Raw genomic sequence first — 24607 nt, forward strand, 5'->3', positions numbered from 1 at the left:
ATGCAATTAATAACTGTTTATTTTGTAAGTGTATTATTTTGCATAATATTATAAAATTATGATTTATTGCATTGATTTATTAAAAATATCCTTCTTTATTTTATTTTGAATCATTAATTGTTAATTCATTTATTCATCCAGTCATTTAAAAGTAACTAATTAAGTAAATCAATTAATCAATTTATTAATTATTTATTAATTTATTTATTCATTCCTTCATTCAATTATTTATTCAAATTTTCATTCATTCATTCATTCATTCATTCATTCATTCATTCATTCATTCATTCATCATTCATTCATTCATTCATTCATTCATTCGTCATTCATTCAATCACTAATCAATCAACCAACCAATCAATCAACCCACCAGTTAATCAATCAATACATCAGTAAATCAATCAAACATTCACATTCATTCATCATTCATTCATTTATGCAATCAATCAATCAATCAATCAATCATTCATTCATTCATCCATGTATTATTTTATGTTTGGGTTCAACCCTTTTTTTTCCATATTTCATTCATTCATCAAGAGATTGAATACTTCATTCAATCAGGAATAGAATGTATGAATTTGATGAATGATTAAATATTTTTTTATGTTATTGTAGATTTACACATGGATAAACTAAAACATTTAAATTACTGCTGATAAAAGAAATTCTTAACTTGAACATGAATTATTATAATTGAGATGAAATGCAGAATTTTTAAAAGAAAAAATTATTCAGCAAAGAAAAAGCACTTATTATTTATATAATACACTTAAAACGCAAAAAAAGTGCACCTACAAAGCAAAAGATCAAAAAAAATAAGCTTCGTCTTTTCTTTTAAAGCTTCGTCTTTGGTTGAAAAGCTTTGTCTTTTCCAATAAATATTGGCCATCTTAAATTTCAAAAAGACGAAGCTTTTTATGCAAAAGACGAAGCTTTATGTTAAAGACGAAGCTTTTGTTTAAGGAAAATATGGCTTAAACAAAAAGACGAAGCTATCTTTCAAAAACGAAGGTTTAGCGAAGTTTTTACTAAAAGCGAACCTTTCATGAAAAAAACGCAGCTTTTGCGAAGCTTTTGTAAAAAGCGAAGAAAAAGCACAGCTTTTGCGAAGCTTTTGAAAAAAACGCAGCTTTGGAAAAAAAGCGCAGCTTTAGCGAAGAAATAGCTTCGCTAAAGCTGCGCTTTTTATGAAGCTTCGTTTTTATTTGGCACGGGTTATTCTGTGATGGCCCTTGACCACTGTACACAAAGACTATAGTCCCTAAGTCAATCAGGTGCCATACTCTGTATTTAGGATGATATGGAGATAAGTAATTGTGTGGTGGTTCTGAACAACTCTGTGAAGTATGAAGTGAATTGAATTATTATAAATGCCAATGCAGAGTGGAGTGGTATCGCACTCTTTATTCTTCGAATAGTCGTGCTAAAAATCAGTGAAAAGCAGACTTTCTGAAAACATAATTTGTTCAAACTTACAGCAATAATTGCATTTCCATCATGAGTAGCGATGGCTTTGTCCAGAAGATCAAGTTTTTCCTGCTTGCTGCGGTACTGCTCTAGTGAAAAGGGCTGGGGAAACAGATCAACAACACATTATAAAGATTTCTGTGTATTCAGATTCAGTATCAATATCAGCAGAAAATCAAGTAGATGTTGTGCAAACTATTACCAGTGTTTGTTAAATAATGACAATAAGTATATATGAAGAACAACATCTTTGTTTGGATTAATGCTATTCCTAGATAAATATAGCTCTTACTTGTCCAAGAATCATTCGTTTTACAGTTTCTTCGACCTTTAGTTTGGAGACCCCTAACGCTTTTTCAGCATTCTACAAATAAACAAAGGGTAGCAGTACAAAGAAATAAACTACAAGAAATATTTAAATTAGGGTAATCAACATATGAGGGGCATTTGGAGAATAACAAGCCACTGAGTATTGATAGCAATACAATAGTAACCAACCGTTATTTTATTTGCCATAGTAACAATATTTTTAAATGATGTGCATACTTTCCTTATTGGTCCCAAACCACTTGTCCTCTTAGTTTCATACTTCTAGAGTTATCCAAGGATAAAAACAATATCGGATGGAAGGAAAGACATTCACACTAGTTCTGTTGTCTTGGAAACCATATGTCCAACAACAACAAAATGAAATATTATGCATGGTCTCCTAATGACCTTTTTACCACATACCAAGTTTAAAAAAAATACCTTTTATACTTTTGAGTCTTGTCGAAAAGTTTTGGCGAAACATGCATGGATCACTGTTAGATTAGATTTCAATGCAATACATGATGTGCTGAGATATTAACATAAATGTGGTTTTATGCAAAATGTTAACCAGAATTTTAAGTCTAATAATAAAGGGCCATTTTTTGCAAAATACAGTTATCTAACTTGGTTATTCAAACATCAGGTAGTTGCTGAGATATTACCGGTATCCTATGTGTGCTAACATGCAAGACCTTAACCAGAATTTCTAAGTGGCATAATAAAGGGGCAAAAATTATATAATATGAAAGATAAGAGTTATCTTACTTGATTAAATAAGAAGGTTAAATGGTTGGGAGCCTGTGAGTAAAGTTTCAATGCAATACATGATATATTTGCTAAGATATTGACTTAAATGTGGTTACATACAAAAACCTTAACCAGAATTTCTATTTCGAATAAAGATGGGGCCATTATTTGAATATAATTCAAACTAGAGTTATCTAACTTGGTTAATTAAGTATGTCGGATGGTTGAGTACCATTGTATAAAGTCTAAATGTAATACCTCAAGTAGTTGCTGAGATATTAACCTATGTATGCTTACATGCAAAACCTTAACCAGAATTTCTAAGTCGAATAATAAAGGGCAATTATTTGCATTAAATGCAAAAGTCTCAATGCAATACCTCAAGTAGTTGCTGAGATATTAACTTTTAAATTAAAATTGAAAATAAATAATCGCAAAGGGCGGTTTTTAAAGGAACTATTTGACGTCGATAAATATTTAAAATTACTGCACTTTATGATGTCAGTACACAACGTCGCATGCGCTTTTTGGTGAAATGTACAAAAGAGCGTTTTCTTCTTCAAGTTTTCCACAAAGTCATAATTTTAGGTATGCAAGAAAAAATATCGATCATGTTTTTCCTGTCCTGATTGAAAAATCCGACGCTCTGCACGCTGCGTGACCGGTAACTCAGCAAGCCTCCTTACCAGCTTACACGCGTGCTCTCGGGTCAGATTTTTCTATCCGTACCGGAAACACATGATAGATACTAATAATCCAACTTGATTAATTAATTAGGTTGGATGGTTGAGTACCATTGTATCAAGTCTCAATGCAATACCTCAAGCAGTTGCTGAGATATTAACCTATGTGTGCTTGCACGCAAAACCTTAACCAGAATTTCTAAGTCAAATAATAAAGGCCTATTATTTGCATTAAATGCAAAGTAGAGTTATCTAACTTGGTTAATTAAGTAGGTTGGATGGTTGAGTACCATTGTATCAAGTCTCAATGCAATACCTCAAGCAGTTGCTGAGATATTAACTTATGTGTGCTTGCACGCAAAACCTTAACTAGAATTTCTAAGTCAAATAATAAAGGCCTATTATTTGCATTAAATGCAAAGTCGAGTTATCTAACTTGGTTAATTAAGTGGGTTGGATGGTTGAGTACCATTGTATCAAGTCTCAATGCAATACCTCAAGCAGTTGCTGAGATATTAACCTATGTGTGCTTGCACGCAAAACCTTAACCAGAATTTCTAAGTCAAATAATAAAGGCCAATTATTTGCATCAAATGCAAAGTAGAGTTATCTAACTTAGTTAATTAAGTAGGTTGGATGGTTAAGTACCATTGTATCAAGTCTCAATGCAATACCTCAAGCAGTTGCTGAGATATTAACCTATGTGTGCTTGCACGCAAAACCTTAACCAGAATTTCTAAGTCAAATAATAAAGGCCTATTATTTGCATTAAATGCAAAGTAGAGTTATCTAACTTGGTTAATTAAGTAGGTTGGATGGTTGAGTACCATTGTATAAAGTCTCAATGCAATACCTCAAGCAGTTGCTGAGATATTAACCTATGTGTGCTTGCACGCAAAATCTTAACCAGAATTTCTAAGTCGAATAATAAAGGGCAATTATTTGCATTAAATGCAAACTAGAGTAATCTTACTTAATAATTAAGTAGGTTAGATGGTTGAGTACCATTGTGTCAAGTCTCAATGCAATACCTCAAGCAGTTGCTGAGATATTAACCTATGTGTGCTTGCACGCAAAATCTTAACCAGAATTTCTAAGTCAAATAATAAAGGCCTATTATTTGCATTAAATGCAAAGTAGAGTTGTCTAACTTGGTTAATTAAGTAGGTTGGATGGTTGAGTACCATTGTATAAAGTCTCAATGCAATACCTCAAGTAGTTGCTGAGATATTAACCTATGTGTGCTTGCACGCAAAATCTTAACCAGAATTTCTAAGTCGAATAATAAAGGGCAATTATTTGCATTAAATGCAAACTAGAGTTATCTTACTTAATAATTAAGTAGGTTAGATGGTTGAGTACCATTGTGTAAAGTCTCAATGCAATACCTCAAGTAGTTGCTGAGATATTAACCTATGTGTGCTTGCACGCAAAACCTTAACCAGAATTTCTAAGTCAAATAATAAAGGCCTATTATTTGCATTAAATGCAAAGTAGAGTTATCTTACTTGGTTAATTAAGTAGGTTGGATGGTTGAGTACCATTGTATCAAGTCTCAATGCAATACCTCAAGCAGTTGCTGAGATATTAACCTATGTGTGCTTGCACGCAAAACCTTAACCTGAACTTCTAAGTCAAATAATAAAGGCCTATTATTTGCATTAAATGCAAAGTAGAGTTATCTAACTTGGTTAATTAAGTAGGTTGGATGGTTGAGTACCATTGTATCAAGTCTCAATGCAATACCTCAAGCAGTTGCTGAGATATTAACCTATGTGTGCTTGCACGCAAAATCTTAACCAGAATTTCTAAGTCGAATAATAAAGGGCAATTATTTGCATTAAATGCAAACTAGAGTTATCTAACTTAATAATTAAGTAGGTTAGATGGTTGAGTACCATTGTGTAAAGTCTCAATGCAATACCTCAAGTAGTTGCTGAGATATTAACCTATGTGTTCTTGCACGCAAAACCTTAACCAGAATTTCTAAGTCGAATAATAAAGGGCAATTATTTGCATTAAATGCAAACTAGAGTTATATAACTTGGTTAATTAAGTAGGTTAGATGGTTGAGTACCATTGTATGAAGTCTCAAGGCAATACATCAAGTAGTTGCTGAGATATTTGTGCTTACATGCAAAACCTTAACCAAGGTGTGACGCCGACGCCAGGGTGAGTAGTATAGCTCTCCTTATTCTTCGAATAGTCGAGCTAAAAATGAAGAAAATAAAATAAACTGACAAGGATAATCCTCTGACCACATACTAAGTTTCAAGACTGTACCTTTAATATCTTTTGAGTTATGCCAAGATTCAGTCCAAAAAAGGTATTATCACTATTTTTGTTGCCAAAGCACAACTTTTGTTGACAAAATTCTTCTAATGTCCCTCTAACCTAATACCAAGTTTCAATAAACTGGCTTGCATAATTCTTAAGTTATTGCAGCATCCAGTTTTTCTGGACAGATCGATGGACGCACGCACGCAAGGATGGACAGTTAAGCTATACTACAGGCTGTAGTACCCTTCGGTGCAACTAATTGACAACAGCTGCCATGTCCTTTATTAAATATATACCATAACTACATGCGAAATAAAATTGTACAATAAACTTTGAAAAAAACATTATTTTGAAATCTGTCCATACAAGAGAAAGTTAGTTGTTTGGTGAAGAAAAGTTGAGCTGGATGCATAAACGGACAGTTGCTCCTGTATTTTTATGTTCAATTGAAAACATAACCAAACAAGCTCCTAACCCACTTAACACTCCTATGTTGGCCCAGACGGACGAAGAGTGTGATTTGAAAATGCCCACCTTTTCGGGACACAAAAATACCGGTCTCACACTCATTAGACTCTATTTTTATGTTAATTGGAAACTCTGTTTTTAAAAAAAAACAAAACTACCTTGTGCAATATTTTAAACAATATCTAGGAAATATACATATTTGAGGCTGCTTTATATTTAAAGCTGCACTCTCACAGATATACCATTTTTACAACATTTCTATCTTTTGTCTTAGAAAGAGCAAATGTTTGCCTAAATATCTGCAAACCAATGATAAAAGATTGCTGACAAAAGATCAGATCGCAGATTATCATATTTCTGTTCGAAAATTTATGTTTTATGGCTAACTGTTACTAACGGTTTAAGAAAAATGCATAAATTTTTGAACTTAAATATAAAAATCTGTGATTTATTTTTTTGTCAGCAGTCTAATATAACTGGTTTCCATGCATTTTTGTAAAAATTGGCTCGTTCCAAGACAAAAAAAAAAGTTGTGATAATGTTCAATCTATGAGAGTGCAGCTTTAATAACTACATACATGTTTAAAATGCTCCTTAGAAAAAAACTGTCCATATTTATGATACAATCACAAATAGCTTTTTGTAGAAGCTTGATGGTAAGTGTGGTCTAGGTGGCTGCCTAGATCCACTACGGGCACATTTCCTCACAAGCAAACATCATTACTGGTATCTTCCAAGGAAACAGAATTCAATCAGTGTGGTTTACATCACCTTTCAGCTATTTTTAAGCTTCACAATGTATAAGATTGTATACCTGTAGTTGTGTTCGGAGGTACTGGATTTCATCATCTTTCTGTCTGCTGGACTGTGGACCAACAGAGACAACATTGAGAATGCCACTGTCCATCACTGAAGAAAACATTGTTCATATGATATGACAAATTTATTATAAAATGAGTTTGATAACGTTGGAAAGAATTATCAAGGTGACTTTGATCAAGTTATGACAACTCAAGTACCATAGCTAAATCAAAGGACTGAAGGTCCTGAGAGTTGCCAAGAGAAGTTTCTTGCAGATGCATTGCTAAATGAAGCTTATATGAGTAAACAAAAGTTTTGCAAATATTTGACGAAAGGTTCTAGATTTTTAGCAGACATGAGACATGTAATATTGTCATGGTTTGAAAGAACTATACACAGTTGTTCAGCACATGAAGATGATGTGACATATACAAGATCCAGGTCCCTACCTATAAGGTCAAGGTCACACTTGGAGGGAGACAAACAGCTGTATACAATTGTCGGATGTAAAATCACTTGCAGTTACAAGTCTTGCATAAAACAGTGAAATCAGTGTGACCTTGACGTTGATGAAGTGGTTATAGTGACAAAAAAAAAATTGTGGACTTTTATTTTTATCAAGAAAATAGATACATTGCACATTAAGTATGATTTGGTAAAAAATCAGAGGTAACAAAATAGTGAATATTTAACCTGTTTACTGGCCTAAATGGCACACAGTAGCTCAGGGGCCGTATTCATAAAGCTCCTAAGGAAAATCTTAAACTTAAGTGAACATTTCAGATGCGGATTTCCAATTTATTTTTAAGCAAACGTCAAAGAAAATTTTCATGCTTATGAAAAACATAGTTTTGCATATGAATGCAAAGTTTCATTGAAGTATTATGGGTAAAAAAGTGAGAAATCTGCAATGGAAATGTTCACTTAAGTTTAAGATTTTCCTTATGAGCTTTATGAATATGGCTTGAGCCTGTACAAGACACTTAGTAACTAAAGTTTCATCTAGATCCAAACTGTTTGAAATTCAATCCATAGATTTTATTACCAAAGGTTGGGGAAGTGTTTTAAGTTGGAAGTAAATATAATAGTTTTCATGTGCACACTTGGCCTGGGAGTGAAGGGGTTATTTTTTCTAAGCGTTTGAAGATATGAGATGAAGAAAAAAACAATGACTAGATTGGCATAGAATCTGCTTGAAATACTGGTTAGAATGAGATTGTACATACAAGATGGTGTAAAAGTAATACAAGTACAAGGTTTATGTTGTACATTATCAGTTTTGTAAAATAGTATGTCTCATGTTTCACATAAAACACTGTTTGTAAAACAATTTGCTGCCTGTATGCAATATGGCCTATTAACATCTTGATTAACCTTAAATTTGACCTTTGACTTTGAAGGATGATCTTGGCTTTGATATGTTGCCATTAATTATGTGTACTAACACTAACCCGCGACACTATTAACCCATTATCTGATAAGACACATTTTGATGCATCCGAGAAATGTTAAAAATGGAGCATGTTCTTCTTAAGGAGCAAATGCTCACTTTTTTAAAAAGGTTAGAAATTCAATTTTTCTTTTGCAAAGCATTTCAAAAATTTATAACCAAGTGTAGAAAATAATGTCATCATCCAAATATAGCATATCGGGTAATGGGTAAACGATGTACTATGAAAGCAGTTGTATTCCTGTTATATTAATTTAAGGTTAGCAAAAAAAAATTGGCTTGAAAAAATATCTAAGTTGAATGAAACAAAGATAAACAGACAACGATATGTACAGTATAGTAAAAGTTTAGTGATAACATAGAAAGAAATCATAGGCAACATAATAAGCAAATGACATATCAATAGTTTGTAAGATATGTGAAATGACATACACTCAGTCAAAGTTCTAACCGATCACTTCTTAAACTGGATTTTTTTTAAAACTATATTTCTGTCCTGTCTGAAAAATTAGACATACATTACTATACCTATTTAGCATTGGCATGTAAAATCCGATAGTGGATTCGTGTATGTGGGTGCTGTGATGAGCGGTATGGCTATATTTCATTCTTTCGCATGTGGAACCTGTCAACTCGATGGTTCGAACACCCAACTGCGGCTTTACATTACATGTCGACCGCCATAAATAAAAAAAAACTAAACATGGGGCGACTGTCCATCAAGAATCATTCCATGGCTGTTGGTATGCGAATACCGGCACTTTTGTGAGACAGGTACGTTGCTCCGTATGATATGTAAAAGCATCAATTACTCATAAATGAATTTTGTGATACAAAATAGAATTATTCAGCCATGACATCGATTGTATGGCTGAATTATTATATTTTGTATCACAAAATGAAATTAATGAAAATGTGCGAAAAAATGAAATTCATTCTTACCACTCGCCACAGCGCCCATACACAAATCCACTATCGGATATTACATGCTTACGCTAAGTAGGTATATTAATGTATGTCTAATTTTTCAGACAGCACAGAAATATAGTTTTTAAAAGAATCGAGTTTAAATAGTGATCGGTTAGAACTTTGACTGAGTGTATGTTTGATACCATTTCACTATGGCACAAGTGAAGTAAACACAATATTTAAAAACAGTTGAAAGTTTACTCAAGCCGTAGAAATAAATCATAGGCAACATAATATGCAAAAGACATATCAAAAACATGGAAGATAAGTAAATTTACATATAATGTCAGAATTGCAATATGGCACAAGTGAACTTACCAAACATTTAACAAGAGGACCATAATGGTCCTATATCGCTCACCTGATAAAAGGGCAACAAAAGAAACAGCACAAAAATCTTTATGATATAGGTATATAAGAAAAAAACTGGCCGCTTCTAGTGGCCATGTTTTTTGCGATATCATCATTGTTTGAACAACTTTGGTAAAGGTACACCAAAGGATAATTACTATGAAATTATTTTGAAATCAGACCAGTAGTTTTCGATTAGATTTTCAAAGTTTTCTATATAGCCGTATAAGGAAAACTGGCCCCGCCCCTGGCGGCCATGTTTTTGGACATATCAAAATTCTTTGAACAAATTTGGTAGAGGTCCACCCAAGGATCATTTCTGTGAAATAATTTTGTAATTGGACCAGTAGTTTTGGAGATGAAGATTTTCAAAGTTTTCTATATAGTGTATAAGGAAAACTGGCGACGACCCTGGTGGCGATATTTGACATATCAGAATTCTTTGAACAGTTTTGGTAGACAGAGACCGATCACAATACCTCACCTGTATACTCAGGTGAGCTAAAAACACAAGTGAATGTACATGAAATAAAGTTCACATGGAAAATTTCGGATGCTTGCAGCAGTCCCACAACTTTCATTTGGTACCAAATGGAACTAGAAATGTATCTATAGCACACAGATGCCCCCATTTACCATTTGGTCACAAACACATCAAGGCCCAGAACTCTGTTAATATCAAAATATGGTTGTATGAAAATATCCCATTGCACAAGTTTACCGGCTGATATAAATATATAACTTAGGTTTTATCATTCTAGCACTAATAGTTTGAGTTATTAAAATTCCACTTTTTACTAAACCAAGGCCCATAACTCGTCAATGTTAAATGTGGTTGGATGAAAATACCCAGGTGCACAAGTTCACACCCTGAATAATATGGCCATGAAGTTATATCATTCTAGCACTAATAGTTTCAGAGTAACATGTGACACAAAGTGAAAATTCCACTTTTTCACTAAATCAAGGCCCATAACTCTGACTTGACTGTCAATGTTAAATGTGGTTGGATGAAAATACCAAGGTGAACAAATTCACACCCAGAATAATATCCATGAAGTTTCAAGTCTGAAGTATGAGTGCTTTTAGAGTTATGCACGAAACAAATATTTTGGATGGACAGAGGCAAATCTATATGGCCCCCCTCTTTAAGAGATGGGGGCAAAAAAAATATATGAAGGGCACAAATGTGTTAAAATGCATTAAGTTAGCAACATGCATTAGCAACAGAAGTTTGAACATGTGACAATAAGTCATGCATTGAATGGAGGGTACTTTTTTAAGTGTTAAATGGCAGAAATTGTACCCAAAGTAATGCCACCAACTTGAAAATTGTCTCAGCTGATGTAAACTTGGCAAAACTCCTAATCGGTCACTTAGTAAAGTAACTTTCCTGAAAAATGCATTAAGTGTCAACAATATACAGTTCAGTATTCTATTTTCCCCATCTCGTGGCAATATTCTTAGAAAATTTCAGCTAAATCGAAGCTTAAACGGCAGAGAAAACACAGTTCATATGTGATTACTCCTAATCCAAAAGTCACAAGGAAAAGAAATTACAATGCAAATTCCATAGGGAATCACATTTTTCATTGATTTTGTATTTTTAAAATCTTTTGACACAGTCTCTGTTTCGCATAGAAGGTAATGTTAAAGTTGAACATTTTTTTTAACTTATTAAGCCATTGGTGACTGTGTATCAGTCTCACATGTCATGTAATATCATTTTAAAGTGACAAAGGGTGGTATTTTTATTTTTCTTCCTTTATACGCTATGTTAGATTTTGTGACTTTTATTATTGATAGTGTTGTCATTTGAGACACTATCTTTTTGATGAAGCGTAGTACGTGAACCAAGTTTTCACAGCATGTGTACGAGATAATGGTCTTTTCATAAATCTAATTTGTAATTAAGCTTATTGTACAGGGAAGGGAATATTAGAAGATTACCTAGGTGACCGATTAGGAGTTTTGTTGAGTGTATTCAGCAAAACAACTCTTTAATACAACTACCTGTCTTAGATAGGTAGTGGTCAATTAGGGAAGGTGTCACCAAGAGCATGTAAAAAGAATGCAGACAGCTGTAGCTGGAATTTGGCAAAAGCAAATTCAATTTTTAAAGCCTGGTATAATAAAATGCGAGTATTCCTGTACTCCTTGTATTTAACTAAAGTATATTTAAAACTTAACTACTAGTAGACATGCATATATGGTACATGGACGCCTCCACTCAATTGGTGTGTGAAAATCAAGGTAGAATGTGAAGGTCAAGGTCAGAATGATAGTGATACATGACACTTCACAATCCAAAAATGCAACCACAAGCCAAGTTTGGTGATCGTAGGCCATATAGTATAGGAGATATGCACTGACAAAGATTTAAAAGTAATTTTGCTGATGAATATTCAATCTTTCAAACACGAAAAAAACCTATATCGTCTGGTAAAAGTAATGACCAAAAACGTTATAGATGAAATCATTTTTAGTAAAAGAGGTAGATTTTTTCCTACAATATGTAATTGAACTAGAACTCTGACCAAGTGAGCTCTACCATTGTATGAAGTAAATATGAAATTCCATCCAGTAGTTTTCAAGTTATGCTCCAGACAAGTAAAAGTACCAAAGGACAATAGCTCCATAATTAGCAAATTAAGAGTTATGGTTCTTGTACACTGCACTTCATCTCATTGAGTTTTAACATTGTATGAAGTATTATGAAATTCCATCCAGTAGTTTCCAAGTTTTGCTCTGGACAAGAAAAAGTAACAAAGGGCAATAACTCTGTAATTAAGCAAATTACTGCACTTCCTATCATTGAACTTTACCATTGTATGATGTTTTATGAAATTCCATACAGTAGTTTTCAAGTTATGTTCCGGACAAGACAAAGTAACAAAGGTCAATAACTCCATAATTAGGTAAATTAGAGCTATGGTTCTTGTACACTGCATTTCTTCCCATTGAGCTTTACTATTGTATGAAGTTTTATCAAATTCCATTAACTCATTATCTCCTAGAGACACATTATTGCACAATTATTGTGGCTGATGTTTGAAGAAATTGTGAGAAATAGAGCATTTGCTCCTTAGGACCAAATGCTCTATATCCCATAATGCCTTTAAAACCATTGAGATAAACCGATACTTTGCCTTCAAGATTATTTTTGGTTAGCTAAAAATATAAAAATGACGTCGGAATCTAAATATAGCATAGGGGATAATGTGTTAAGAAATACTGAAGTTATGGAAGAAAAACAAAAAACGAATGGACGGACAGACAAACAGGGTGATTACTATAGGGCTCCCACATTGATGTGTGGGGGTCCCTAATTACACCAAAATGAATAAAGTGTGAGGATTTTAATGCCTCATGATTCCCACCCCAGATTGTAAATTAGTTTACGAACCGTTGCGTGCTTTACAATTGGCCAATTAAAAAGTACACAAGAGGTTGATTGGCACATTGTTGCTCTTGTTTCATACTGGTACCTTTAAAGTAAAATTGTGAAACGCAGCTGGTGGTTCACATAATGATTGACAGTTGTGGGCAGGAACTATGAGAAATAAAATTCTCAAATTGAATTCAAATGACTTTTATAATAGGTAAAATACGCCACTTTCACATCAAATAATGCATCAATCTTTCACATCAATGACAGATAGGTAATGTCCTCTAACAGACAAAGATAGATTTTTGTGTGTTTTAAAGTGAATTTTCATCAAGAATATTACTCTAAATAATGAAGATCAAATGTAAAGGTCAACGTCAGAAGGACATGAAACTGATGAAAGTGGAACGCTGCATTCAATATATGCATCCTCACACTAAGTTTGGTAATCCTAGGTGATAACTAGATCCTCGTTCGATTTAGTGAAGATTCCATCCTGTTCTGTGACTAAGCTTGATTCCACACCACCCAGGTCAAGAGCTAGCAAGTTTGGTAATTCTTGGTGATGGAATGATATAACAGGCAACACTATGAATGCTCCAGTGTATGAAAAGTAAACATCTCTAAACTATAAACTATGTACATGATTTTTCACTCATTAAAGGTGACCACAGACTGTCATGCTCCAGTGTATGAAAAGTAAACATCTCTAAACTATAAACTTTGAACATGATTTTTCACTCATTAAAGGTGACCACAGACTGTCCTTTGGCTATGAAATTCAGTGTTTTTGGTAGTTTGGCTGTAATGTCTTCCAACTGACACTGAAAGGCTGCAACTAGCACTTCGTTTGATACATTGAAGATTCCATCCTGTTCTGTGAGTAACTGGGATTCCACATCACCCAGGTCAAGTCCTAGAATGGTGGCCGTCATCTCGGTGTTTGGCATGTCAGTAACCTATATAAATAAAGTAGGGAATAACTCCGTTATTAAGCATAAAGGGGTTATGGTTCTTGTACACTGCACTTCCTTTCATTGAGCTCTACCATTGTATGCAGTATATGAAATTCCATCCGGTAGTTTTCAAGTTATGCAAGTTGGACAAGAAAAAGTAACAAAGGGAAATAACTCTGTCATTAAGCAAACATGGGTTATGGTATTTGTAAACTGTACTTCCTCTAATTGAGCTCTACCATTGTTTAAAACTTTATCAAATATAATCTAGTAGTTGTCATAGTATGCTCTGGACAAAGTTTACACTATTAAACTATGGAACAAGGGGAGATAACTCTGCAACAAATTGACCAAGCGTTATAACCCTTGCAAAGTGCACAACTTCACATTGCTATCTATCTAAGTTGCAAGTTTCAATCAAGTTCCTTCAATTCCTTTAATTCTTTCAAGTAGTTTTTAAGTTAGAGTATGGGACAAATACACTATCGAAATAGTTTGCATGCGTAATTGCCAGGGGTAGTATAAACATTTCATAAATGAAACGCTTGATGTTGATGGGACATCTTTACCTTAACATGGCCGCTAAAAAAATGAGCGGCTTCATGAGATGCAATATCATGTTAAATATGAAGTTTGTCAAATGGATGAAAAGTTAATGGCAATTTTACATCTTGAATGTGACCTTGACAAGTGGCCCCTCAAAATGTGTCGGTCATTGAGATGCACCTTCATGCTAAAATTCAAGTCTGTGCATTGCAAATAGTTTAGGTAGATCAGAGGATTTGGAAAGGAACTTTTGCTCGAGTACATGTATGTTTGTATGTTCCAAGATATAGCATTTACCTCTATCTCTGTAAATTGTGTTGACGACAGGGATTCCTCATTGTTATATCTCTTGCTGTTGACAACAATATTGGTGAAGGCAACAACATCCCCCAACACCACAGGCTCTGCTGCAATGTTTGCGCCACAGGCTGACTTTCACCTTCCCAGTACGGTCCTCCACCGTGATGGTCCGCACATTCAACTCTTTGTCATTCACCATTACTGTAGTGGCAACGCTGTCCTGCAAGGAGAAATAACATCGACATCTTTGATGTGGCATAAAGAAGTTTTTGATTGCTTATTTTCAATCATCTTTTATGTATGCCAATATTTGTCTGCCTGTAAAGGGGCATTAAATTTGCACACAAAAAAACGTTAGTTATTACCCTGTCAAATTGTAACCCTTGCGATGGTAAATAAAAGTGTGTAGTTGAAACACCAATGCGCCCAAAGGGTCTTGTCACAAATAAATTTGACATTTGACCTTGAAGGATGACCTTGACTGTGTTATGTTACAAATGAATATCTGCAACTTAATGAGATACACATGCATGTCAAGTATCAATTCTGTATCTGCAATAGTTCAAAAGTTGACCTTTGACATTGAAGGATGACCTTGACCTTCAAATGTTACCACTGAAAATTGGTGGCTCCATCAGGTACACCTACATGCCAAATATGAAGTCATTAGCTGTATTAGTAGAATATATGACAATTAAGCTTTGTGACATCGAACTTTGACCTGCAACACATAATCTTGGATTTGGTTAATATTTCTGTAAAATTTAAAAAATCATTTATTTATGACGGGAGATATGGATCAGACACGAACATGTGTACGGCTAGACAGACACATAGGGCGATTACTATATGACAACTGCAAAAAAATTACTGGGCCCCAAATGATAACATATATCTGTAATGCCGTTACACAGGAACTTAGAAAGAAATTTCACAAATCAAACTAGTGCGAGAAATTTCATAACATTAACTTAAAACAAGAGATGTTTGTAAAACATGCCCCCTTAAGAGCCATGTTGTAAGTAATATTTTGACTTTTTTTTTTTAAACATGGACCAATATTTCACAATCTCACAATCCTGTTACACTCTATCCAATAAGCTCTATGTATGGGTGATGGTATACTTTGTATAACAATTACGCAATCAATTTTTAAGTGTTCACTTTTATATATATACACTTTGAGAAAACACTTAGAATACACTTTGTGCTCAATACAGTCCAAAGGACTTAGAATCAAAGAAGCTCGACCAATAAAAATGAAAAAGTTAAAATCAAACTATTGATCAAACACTCACTTAACAATTAAAATCTCGTTTCCAATATTCAAACACGTGTGATGTAAACACTTGATGAAAAAAGTCACAAGTGCTTCTCAAATACTTGCTTTACAATATTTTAACAATGTATCCAATATTCCAAACACCTCAAACTATTGATTATCAAACTCTTGATGTAAACAAAATGTTAATTGATTTTTAACCAGTCTTTAATATGTCAATTCAATACATGTCTGTGAGTGTGAACATCAATAAAAAAATCCCAAATGTACGTGTTTGATAATGGTGGTGGGGGCGAACAGCGCAGTAAAATGATAACCTAAATTTAGCATGCGCACTCGAGTAACGTAAAGTAGAAATGCACGGAATACAACATACATATATAACCCGAGATAAACATAAGACTTGGTTACGAAATTATTCCATGCATGCTAAAATGAACGAAGACGGATCGTTTTTCCGAAGTCGAATTCAGGCATCCCCTTGAAGCTACGTAATTTGTGCAAAAATGGTTTGTTTAAAAATGCACAGAGAACATCAAACATAAATAACCTACGATAAAAAGAAAACTCAAGTGAATGACAATATATTCAAGTGCATGCAAACGGAACTGCTGATTGTCGATTCGTTGTTGTTGAACGAGGGCCGAGATTTTACAAAATGGCAGGCTCCGGTGTTGTTGAACGATGCCCAGAGTTTTTGAAAAATGACTGACTTCGGACGCTTTGTAAATTGTGCAGATATGTCACAAGACAAAAATAACAGTGCACTGCTATGATTGTAAAATACTCAACACATACAATAAGAAATTGAAGGAAAAACATTTTGTTATAGTTGGCTACTTACCAGATATAGTTTGTGGTTTGTAGAAGAGTTAGCCCGGATTGAAGCTGGCGACGATTCCTCCGCGATATTTTAGTCGAACATTCAAAATGAATTGTATATAAATCACTTATGATAACAAACGTTTCTCGACGTTAATTTTTTAAATTTCCATACGTTTATTTTAATGAAATAACAAAATAGCACGCCCGACACTTCACATTCATGGACTACTTTTAGCCGAAGTACCACAGAATTGGGCGCGTTTTGACAAGCTGGCGGGAAATTCAATGGACTACTTTTATTACCCGGTACTGCACAATTTGACAGAGGGGTGAGCGCAAGACTGTGCTAAGTGCATTCTTTATTGCTTTACACTTAACACAGTCTTGCGCTCACCCCTCTGACAATATGTAAAAGCATAAATTACTACGAGACAGGATAAATCATTTTTAATACCTTCATTTGACCAAAATGCAAATAATCGAGTTTCAGACTCGCACAATAAATGATTTATTAAGACACATCACACATAATAATTGAACTATGCATGTGGAAAACATGATAGATATGGAACTTCTTTCAGCGCGGCATTCTACCTGAATCAAGGGGTCCGCGAAAAAAAGTGTAACTCTGAAATATGGTATCAAACATGACTCCAGAGAGTTTGCCTAAAGGCAACTCAAAAACCCACAAAAGGGCCATGATGGCGCTAAATCGCTCACCTGAGTAAAAGTTTTTGACTTTTCTTATCACTATACAATCTTACAAAACTGTATCCCAATAATATCACAATAATATCTTAAGTTTTTTCCTTTATATCTCTATGTAACACAGGTGACCCTCATGGCAGGGCCAATTTTGAACTCAACAATCTTGGTAGAGGAAGATTTGACAATGCTACCTGGTACACACCAAATATATAAGCTAGATATTTGTTCTTAGAACTGTACACATGGTCTGTAGCTTTAAAAAAAGTAGGTCAAAAGGTCACCTGTCAACATTGATATTTGTTTGCAAAACTGTACACATGGTCAAAATTCCATTGCTGTAGCTTCAAAAATAAGAAAGTAAGTTTAAAATTTGCAGTAAAGGTCTTCAGAGGGCATGAGTGATATTTGTTTTCAAAACTGTACACATGGTTCAAATGTCATTTGTGGCTTCAAAAATAAAAAAGAAGGTCAAAAGGGCACTGTCAAGTTCATCAAAGGACAAAATCAATATTTGTTAACAAAACTGTACACATGGTCGAAATTGCATTGATGTAAATTCAAAATAAGAATGTAGGTCAAAAGGTTACAGGAAAGGTCATCCAAGGACATCATTGACATTTGATTTCAAAACTGTACACATGGTCCAAATTTCATTGTTTTAGCTTCAAAAATAAGAAAGTAGCTCAAAGGGTCACAGTCAAGGTCATCAGATGACAACATTGATATCTGTTTTCAAAATTGTGCACATGGTCCAAATTTTTTTGCTGTCACTTCATAAGAATGTATGTGAAAAGGGGTGGGGCCAATCTTGGAAGAGGACCACCATGTCATACTGCCTACAAATTATTAAAGGTAGAAGATTATCGGACAAGAAGATTTTCAAAGTTTCCCTATATAAGTCTACAGGAAACGTGTGCACCTCAGGGCATGGCCAGTTTTGACCCCAGGGGCATAATTTGATGTTCACAAGCAATTGTGTACAGACTGACATGCAAACATCAGACACTGCGCCACCGGATAGCACTTCTGGCCAAAGCCAGTGGAGCTAAAAATCAACCAATCCTCTTAAACTGACAAGACTTGATACACTTGCCTTTTTCAAAGTTTATACTATCTAAACTATTCATTAATTGATAAAAGTATAAAAATTTATAATCTATAATTGTACAATAAAGTCAAAATCTTATTAATCAATATCTTTAAAGAATTTTAAAGCCTTCCAGCTATTAAAAATGAATAAGAACCAAGACACTTCAGATTTACTGGCATGGCTCTTGTGGTCATTTCAATCCAGAGCATGTACGTATGAGTAATAGGCAACAAATATATAGTTCACTTTTTGTGTTTGGGTTAGCTAAAAAATGCTGCATGTTCAACATCTGAGGACAGAAACTGTTGTAAACAGATTAGTTGCATGAACTTTTTTAATAAGTGCCAAGTAAAGGTATTCTGAGGGTAAAAAATATTTGCTTTCAAACCTGTACTCATGGTCAAAATTTCATTTCTGCAGCTTTAAAATTAAAAAAAGTTGGTCAAAAGGTCAAAGTCAAGGACATCCGAGGACAACAATGATGCTCGTTTGCAAAACTGTGCACATGGTCAAAATTTCATTGCTGTAGCTTTAAAAATTAACTAGAGCTGTTGTAAGACAGCGCGCTCGACAACGCCACTTTGACTTAGAAGTGAATACAATAATGATGTAATATTACCAAGTTTGGTCTCTTTATGTCAAACCTAACTAAAACTAGAGCTATCACTGAAGGTGATTTAATACCCCTGAACGCCGCCTCTCATTATGATTTATCATTGTATGAAGTTTTATGAAATTCCATCTAGTAGTTTTCAAGTTACTGTACGGACAAAAGTTTGACATAAAAAACACAGAAAAAGGCATTAACTCTGTAATTTGCTAACATAGAGTAATGAATCATGTACACTGAACTCCTTCTCACTGTGCTGTACCATTGTATAAAGTTTTATTACATTCTATCCGGTAGTTTTCAAGTTATGCTCCGGACAAAAAAAAAATAACAAAGGGCAATAACTCTGTAATTGGCTGAAATAGAATTGCGGTTCCTGTGCACTACACTTCCTCTCATTATGATCCATCACTGTATGAAGTTTTATTAAATTTCATCCAATAGTTTTCAAGTTATGCTCCGGACAAGAAAAAGTAACAAAGGGCAGTAACTCTGTAATTAGCTAAAATATAATTAGGGTTCCTGTACATTGCACTCCCTCTCATTATGATCTATCACTGTATGAAGTTTTATTAAATTCCATCCAATAGTTTTCAAGTCATGCTCCGGACAAGAAAAAAGTAACAAAGGGCAGTAACTCTGTAACTGGCTGAAATAGAGTTATGGTCCTTGTGCACTGCACTTCCTCTCATTGTGCTTTACCATTGTATTAAGTTTTAATAAATATCATCTAGTAGTTTGCAAGTTAATATCTGGAAAAATATTTGACAGCAAAAACAAAAAAAGGGCAATAACTCAGTACAGGTAATTAGCTTAAGTAGAGTTATGGTTCTTGAACACTGCACTTCCTCTCATTGTGCTTTACCATTGTATGAAGTTCCAATGAATTCCATCCAGTACTTTTCAAGTTATACTCCAGACAAACAAAAGTAACAAAGGGCTATAACTCAGTAATAAGCAAGAATAGAGTTATGGTTATTGTACACTGCACTTTCTCTCGTTATGCTCTATCATTGTATGAAGTTTAATCCAATTCCATCCAGTAGTTTTTAAGTCATGCTCATGACAAAGTAAATTGCAACGGACCGACCGACCGACCGACCACAGGGTGACTCCAATATACCCCCTTCAAACTTCGTTTGTCGGGGGTATAATTATTCGATACATAAGGTGACTTTGATGCTGCCCTCCCACCAGCCCGCCTGAACAATGACGCAAGTTATTCAAATAACTTGATTTCCCATTATGAAAATGTGGTTAAGAATATACAAATATGCCTTTCAAAAGAAATTGAAAAAAATAATTCAAGGGCCATAATTTGTATTTAGGGTTAAAATGGAGTTATGTTTCTTGTTGTAAGAAGTTGTAAATAATTTTGAATTTTATTAAGTGCATTGAATGAAAGGTATAGAAGTTTTTTTATTAAAATCCCAACTTGCCCTTAACTTTTACTTGCCTAAAACTTGAACCTAAGTCAATGAGGGACCATAACTTGTATTAAGGATATGGAGTTATGTAACCTCATTGAGTGATAGTCCTGAACAATTGTGTGAAGTATTAGGTCAATTGAATGAAGGGTATAGAAGTTATTAATAAATATCCCAACCTGCCCTAAAACTTTAACCTAAGTCCAATAGTCAATCAAGGGCCAAAATTTGTACAAAAGATAATATGGAGTTATCTAACCTCATTATGTGATGGCTCTGAACAACTGTGTGAAGTATTAAGTCAATTGAATGAATGGTATTGGAGTTTTAAGTGAAAATCCCAACCTATCCTAAAACTTTAACTTAAGTCAATCAGGGACCATAACTTGTATTAAGGATAATATGGAGTTATGTAACCTCATTGTGTGATGGTCCTGAACAACTGTGTGAAGTATTAAGTCAATTGAACAAAGGGTATAGAAGTTATTTATAAATATCCCAACCTGCCCTAAAACTTTAACCTGAGTTTCATAGTCAATCAGGGGCCATAATCTGTGTAAAGAATAATATGGAGTTATCTAACCTCATCATGTGATGGCCCTGAACAACTGTGTGAAGTATTAAGTCAATTGAATGAAGGGTATTGGACTTAGTGAAATTCCCAACTTGCCCTAAAACTTTAACCGGACGCTGACGCCGACGCTGGGGCGAGTAGTATAGCCCTCCTTATTCTTCAAATAGTTGAGTTTAAAAAGTAAGTCAAAAAAGGTGGTCCCAGCTTTTGCCCAAGGGGCATAATTTCAAATGTTTTGCTAGACGGTCATCATATGATGCCCCACAACAAATATCAAAGGTATGGGCCTTGTGGTTTGAAACAAGAAGATTTTGAAATATTTCTTAAATAAGTCTCTAGGAAACTTGTGACACCCGGGGCAGTGCCAGTTTTGACTCAAGGAACATAATTTGAACAACCATGGTAATGGACCAATAAATAAAGCCTTGTTCAAAATAGCAAGGACCTGCATAGCTGTTTCAGACAAAAAGGTTTTTAACATTTCCCAATTTAAGTTTACCAAACCTGTGAACCCTGAGCATGGCCAGTTATGCCCCCAGGAGCATAATTTGAACAAACATTTACAAGCAATTGTGACTTTACATGTAAACTTGGCTAAAAATAGACTTCACTCATGTAGACTTGGCTAAAAATAGACTTAGCTAAAAATAGCATTTTTTATACTTTCAAGACCCATAATCTAGGGGTTTGTTCCAACTTTCCCAACCCCTAATTTCACACAAACAAATGATCACCAATCATCTCTTCGCACCTCAAACTTACCTGTATTTTCTATACTGTTCAACAAAAAATTAGCTTCACATAAAAACTTGTACTTGCAGTATATTATTTCACTGCTTTCATTACGGTCATCTTGTTTTACTCTGTTTGAAATGCATATTTATTGTAGAATATAACTTTGAGTTTGTCATTTGTTTGCAATGCATATCTATAAAAACATGTCTTTGACTGGTATCGAGAAAATACAAATTGTTAAAAATAATATTTCAGAACTGATTGCAAATTATTCTGTAAACAATACTGATGAGATCTAATTAACATATTATAAAAAGAGGGCCAGTTTCCTCAGCATTCGGAATCCACTTTAAATGGCAAATGCTCCAGTAAATATATGGTTCACAGAGGGAAGCAACGGAGGCCATACTGTAGTTCTAAATGGCTACATGTAAATCTTGAAAATAAGGAAAAGGGAGAATCGCTACTGGAACTGTGTCAACAAAATATGTGATGCGCAAAATCGATATAGATAAAATGACATATTTTGATGCTGCTTCCCATTTATTAAAACTGAAGTAAATGTGTGTGCATTGGTAGCATAAATGTGTTGTATTATTAGTTAATTGCTAGTTATGAGTTGTTTTAATTTCATATCAATCAATACATCAATTATAAATATTTTAATATATGTTATATTTTATATAGTATTGTGTTGTAGGAGAATATAATCATATCTTTTTTGTGCATTGTAATTATATATTCATAATTTAATATAAATTCTTCGTTACTTTATGTTCTTATTAGTAGTGCTGAACACTAATGATTTTATCAATATTCATCATTTACTCCAACTGCTTTGTTATTCTACAGTTTTCTTCATAGTTCGGTACATTTTTGCAAATGAAATTTAAGAACAACTTTCTCAAACTAGAAACTCAACTTTTTCAGCGCAGTATAGCAATTTCGCCAATTATCACCTATCAACTCTATTGTTACAACACACAATACCTCTCCCCAACCCCAACCTCAATTTCTATAGGAAAAATTAGCGGTTGGGAAAGTGGGAACACCTCAATCTAGGCATGCATGGGCGGATCTAGCTGGTTTTCAATTAGAACCGAGCTTTAATGGATATCTAAATAATGTACAAGTTTCATCGAGATACAATCAAAACTGAAGACTGTATGATGTTCACAAGCAATTGTTTACAGACGCACATACTTTTTTATACTTTCAAGGCCCATAATCTAGGCATGCATGGGCAGATCTGGCTGGTTTTCGAAAGGAATCAAGCTCTAATGAATATCTAAATACTGTACAAGTTTCATCGAGATACAATCAAAACTGAACACTGTATCGTGTTCACAAGCAATTGTTTACACAATAGCATTTTTTTATACTATCAAGGCCCATAATCTAGGCATGCATGGGCGGATCTGGCTGGTTTTCGAAAGGAACCGAGCTCTAATGGATATTTAACTACTGTACAAGTTTCATCGAGATACAATCAAAACGGAAGACTGTATCGTGTTAACAAGAAATTATTTACAGACGCACATATTACGTACACATTACCATCGCATAAGCTCTTCTGGCCTTTGGCCAGTAGAGCTAAAAATCATTTCAGTCACGGTACTCTACCTCAAACATACACAGCTCAGTTTTCCTTATTTAAAATATATTAAGTTCATGTTTATATAAGATTTATTAACTATCCAAGCAAAATTGATCTTGAGCTCTAAAAATGAAATCTAGCTGTTTATTGGTCTTGATGGAAATATTATGGCCCAAAACTTTTAAGCAGGATAACAGTTTGATACAAGAATTGCTCACTTTATAGAGTGCACAAGGCATTTCTGCCCACTTTTATACAATGCAAAGACTGTAACTAGCTGTATATCGCGAGATATTATGTATATTTAAAGTCACCATTTTGGGTAAAGATTGGATAATTAATGCTTAAATTCAAGTCTGTACAATGTAAATTGGTTATACTTCAAACATTGAAGGGCCATAACTCTAGAATGAATATTGCGAGCTAGCTGTTGATCAAACGCTTTATGCCCATAGACTTGGTCACTAAGTTTGCTAAAGACTGGATAAGAAATGCTCAAGTAATAGAGCAGACTAAGTGAATTTGTTAATATTTGGATAAATTTAAAGGCTTTAAAAATGCGATCTGGCTGTCTATTGAATTCGGATGCAAAATAATGGTAATAAACGTTGTATCATTGTTTGGTAAACATTCAAAGAGAAATGCTAACGTTAGAGAGCAGATGACAACAGAGACGATGTCATCGGATGCTACCTACATAATTAGACAGGACAACATGATCCCTACAAGTCTGCCATGCTAGCTACATATACCGAAACAACATGATCCTTTTATGTCTACCATGCTACATATATTGAACAACATTATCCCTTTATGTCTGCCATGCTAGCTACATATACCTAACAACATGATCCTTTATTGTCTGCCATGCAAGCTACATATACCGGACAACATGATCCCTACAAGTCTGCCATGCTAGCTACATATACCGGACAACAAGATCCCTACAAGTCTGCCATGCTAGCTACTAGTGATAAAACGATTATCGAGTACAATTGATAAATCGTCGCTGACAATGCTTTGTCAGCCACAATCGAT

General features: G+C 34.2%; 1 protein-coding gene across 1 annotated transcript in view; it reads right to left on the reverse strand.

Annotated features, from left to right (window-relative positions):
* Window positions 1–24607, reverse strand: part of LOC128209103 (spermatogenesis-defective protein 39 homolog) — a 67116-nt gene that overhangs the window by 11043 nt on the left and 31466 nt on the right. Inside the window, exons 7-9 of the mRNA XM_052912957.1 lie at window positions 6775–6869; window positions 1763–1834; window positions 1480–1572 (exon numbers count right to left, since the gene is read on the reverse strand). Of these exons, the coding sequence (XP_052768917.1) occupies window positions 1480–1572; window positions 1763–1834; window positions 6775–6869 (260 nt within the window). The remainder of the gene's footprint in view (window positions 1–1479; window positions 1573–1762; window positions 1835–6774; window positions 6870–24607) is intronic.

Source organism: Mya arenaria, chromosome 11 (assembly GCF_026914265.1).
Source record: "Mya arenaria isolate MELC-2E11 chromosome 11, ASM2691426v1".
Taxonomy (NCBI): Eukaryota; Metazoa; Mollusca; class Bivalvia; order Myida; family Myidae; genus Mya; species Mya arenaria.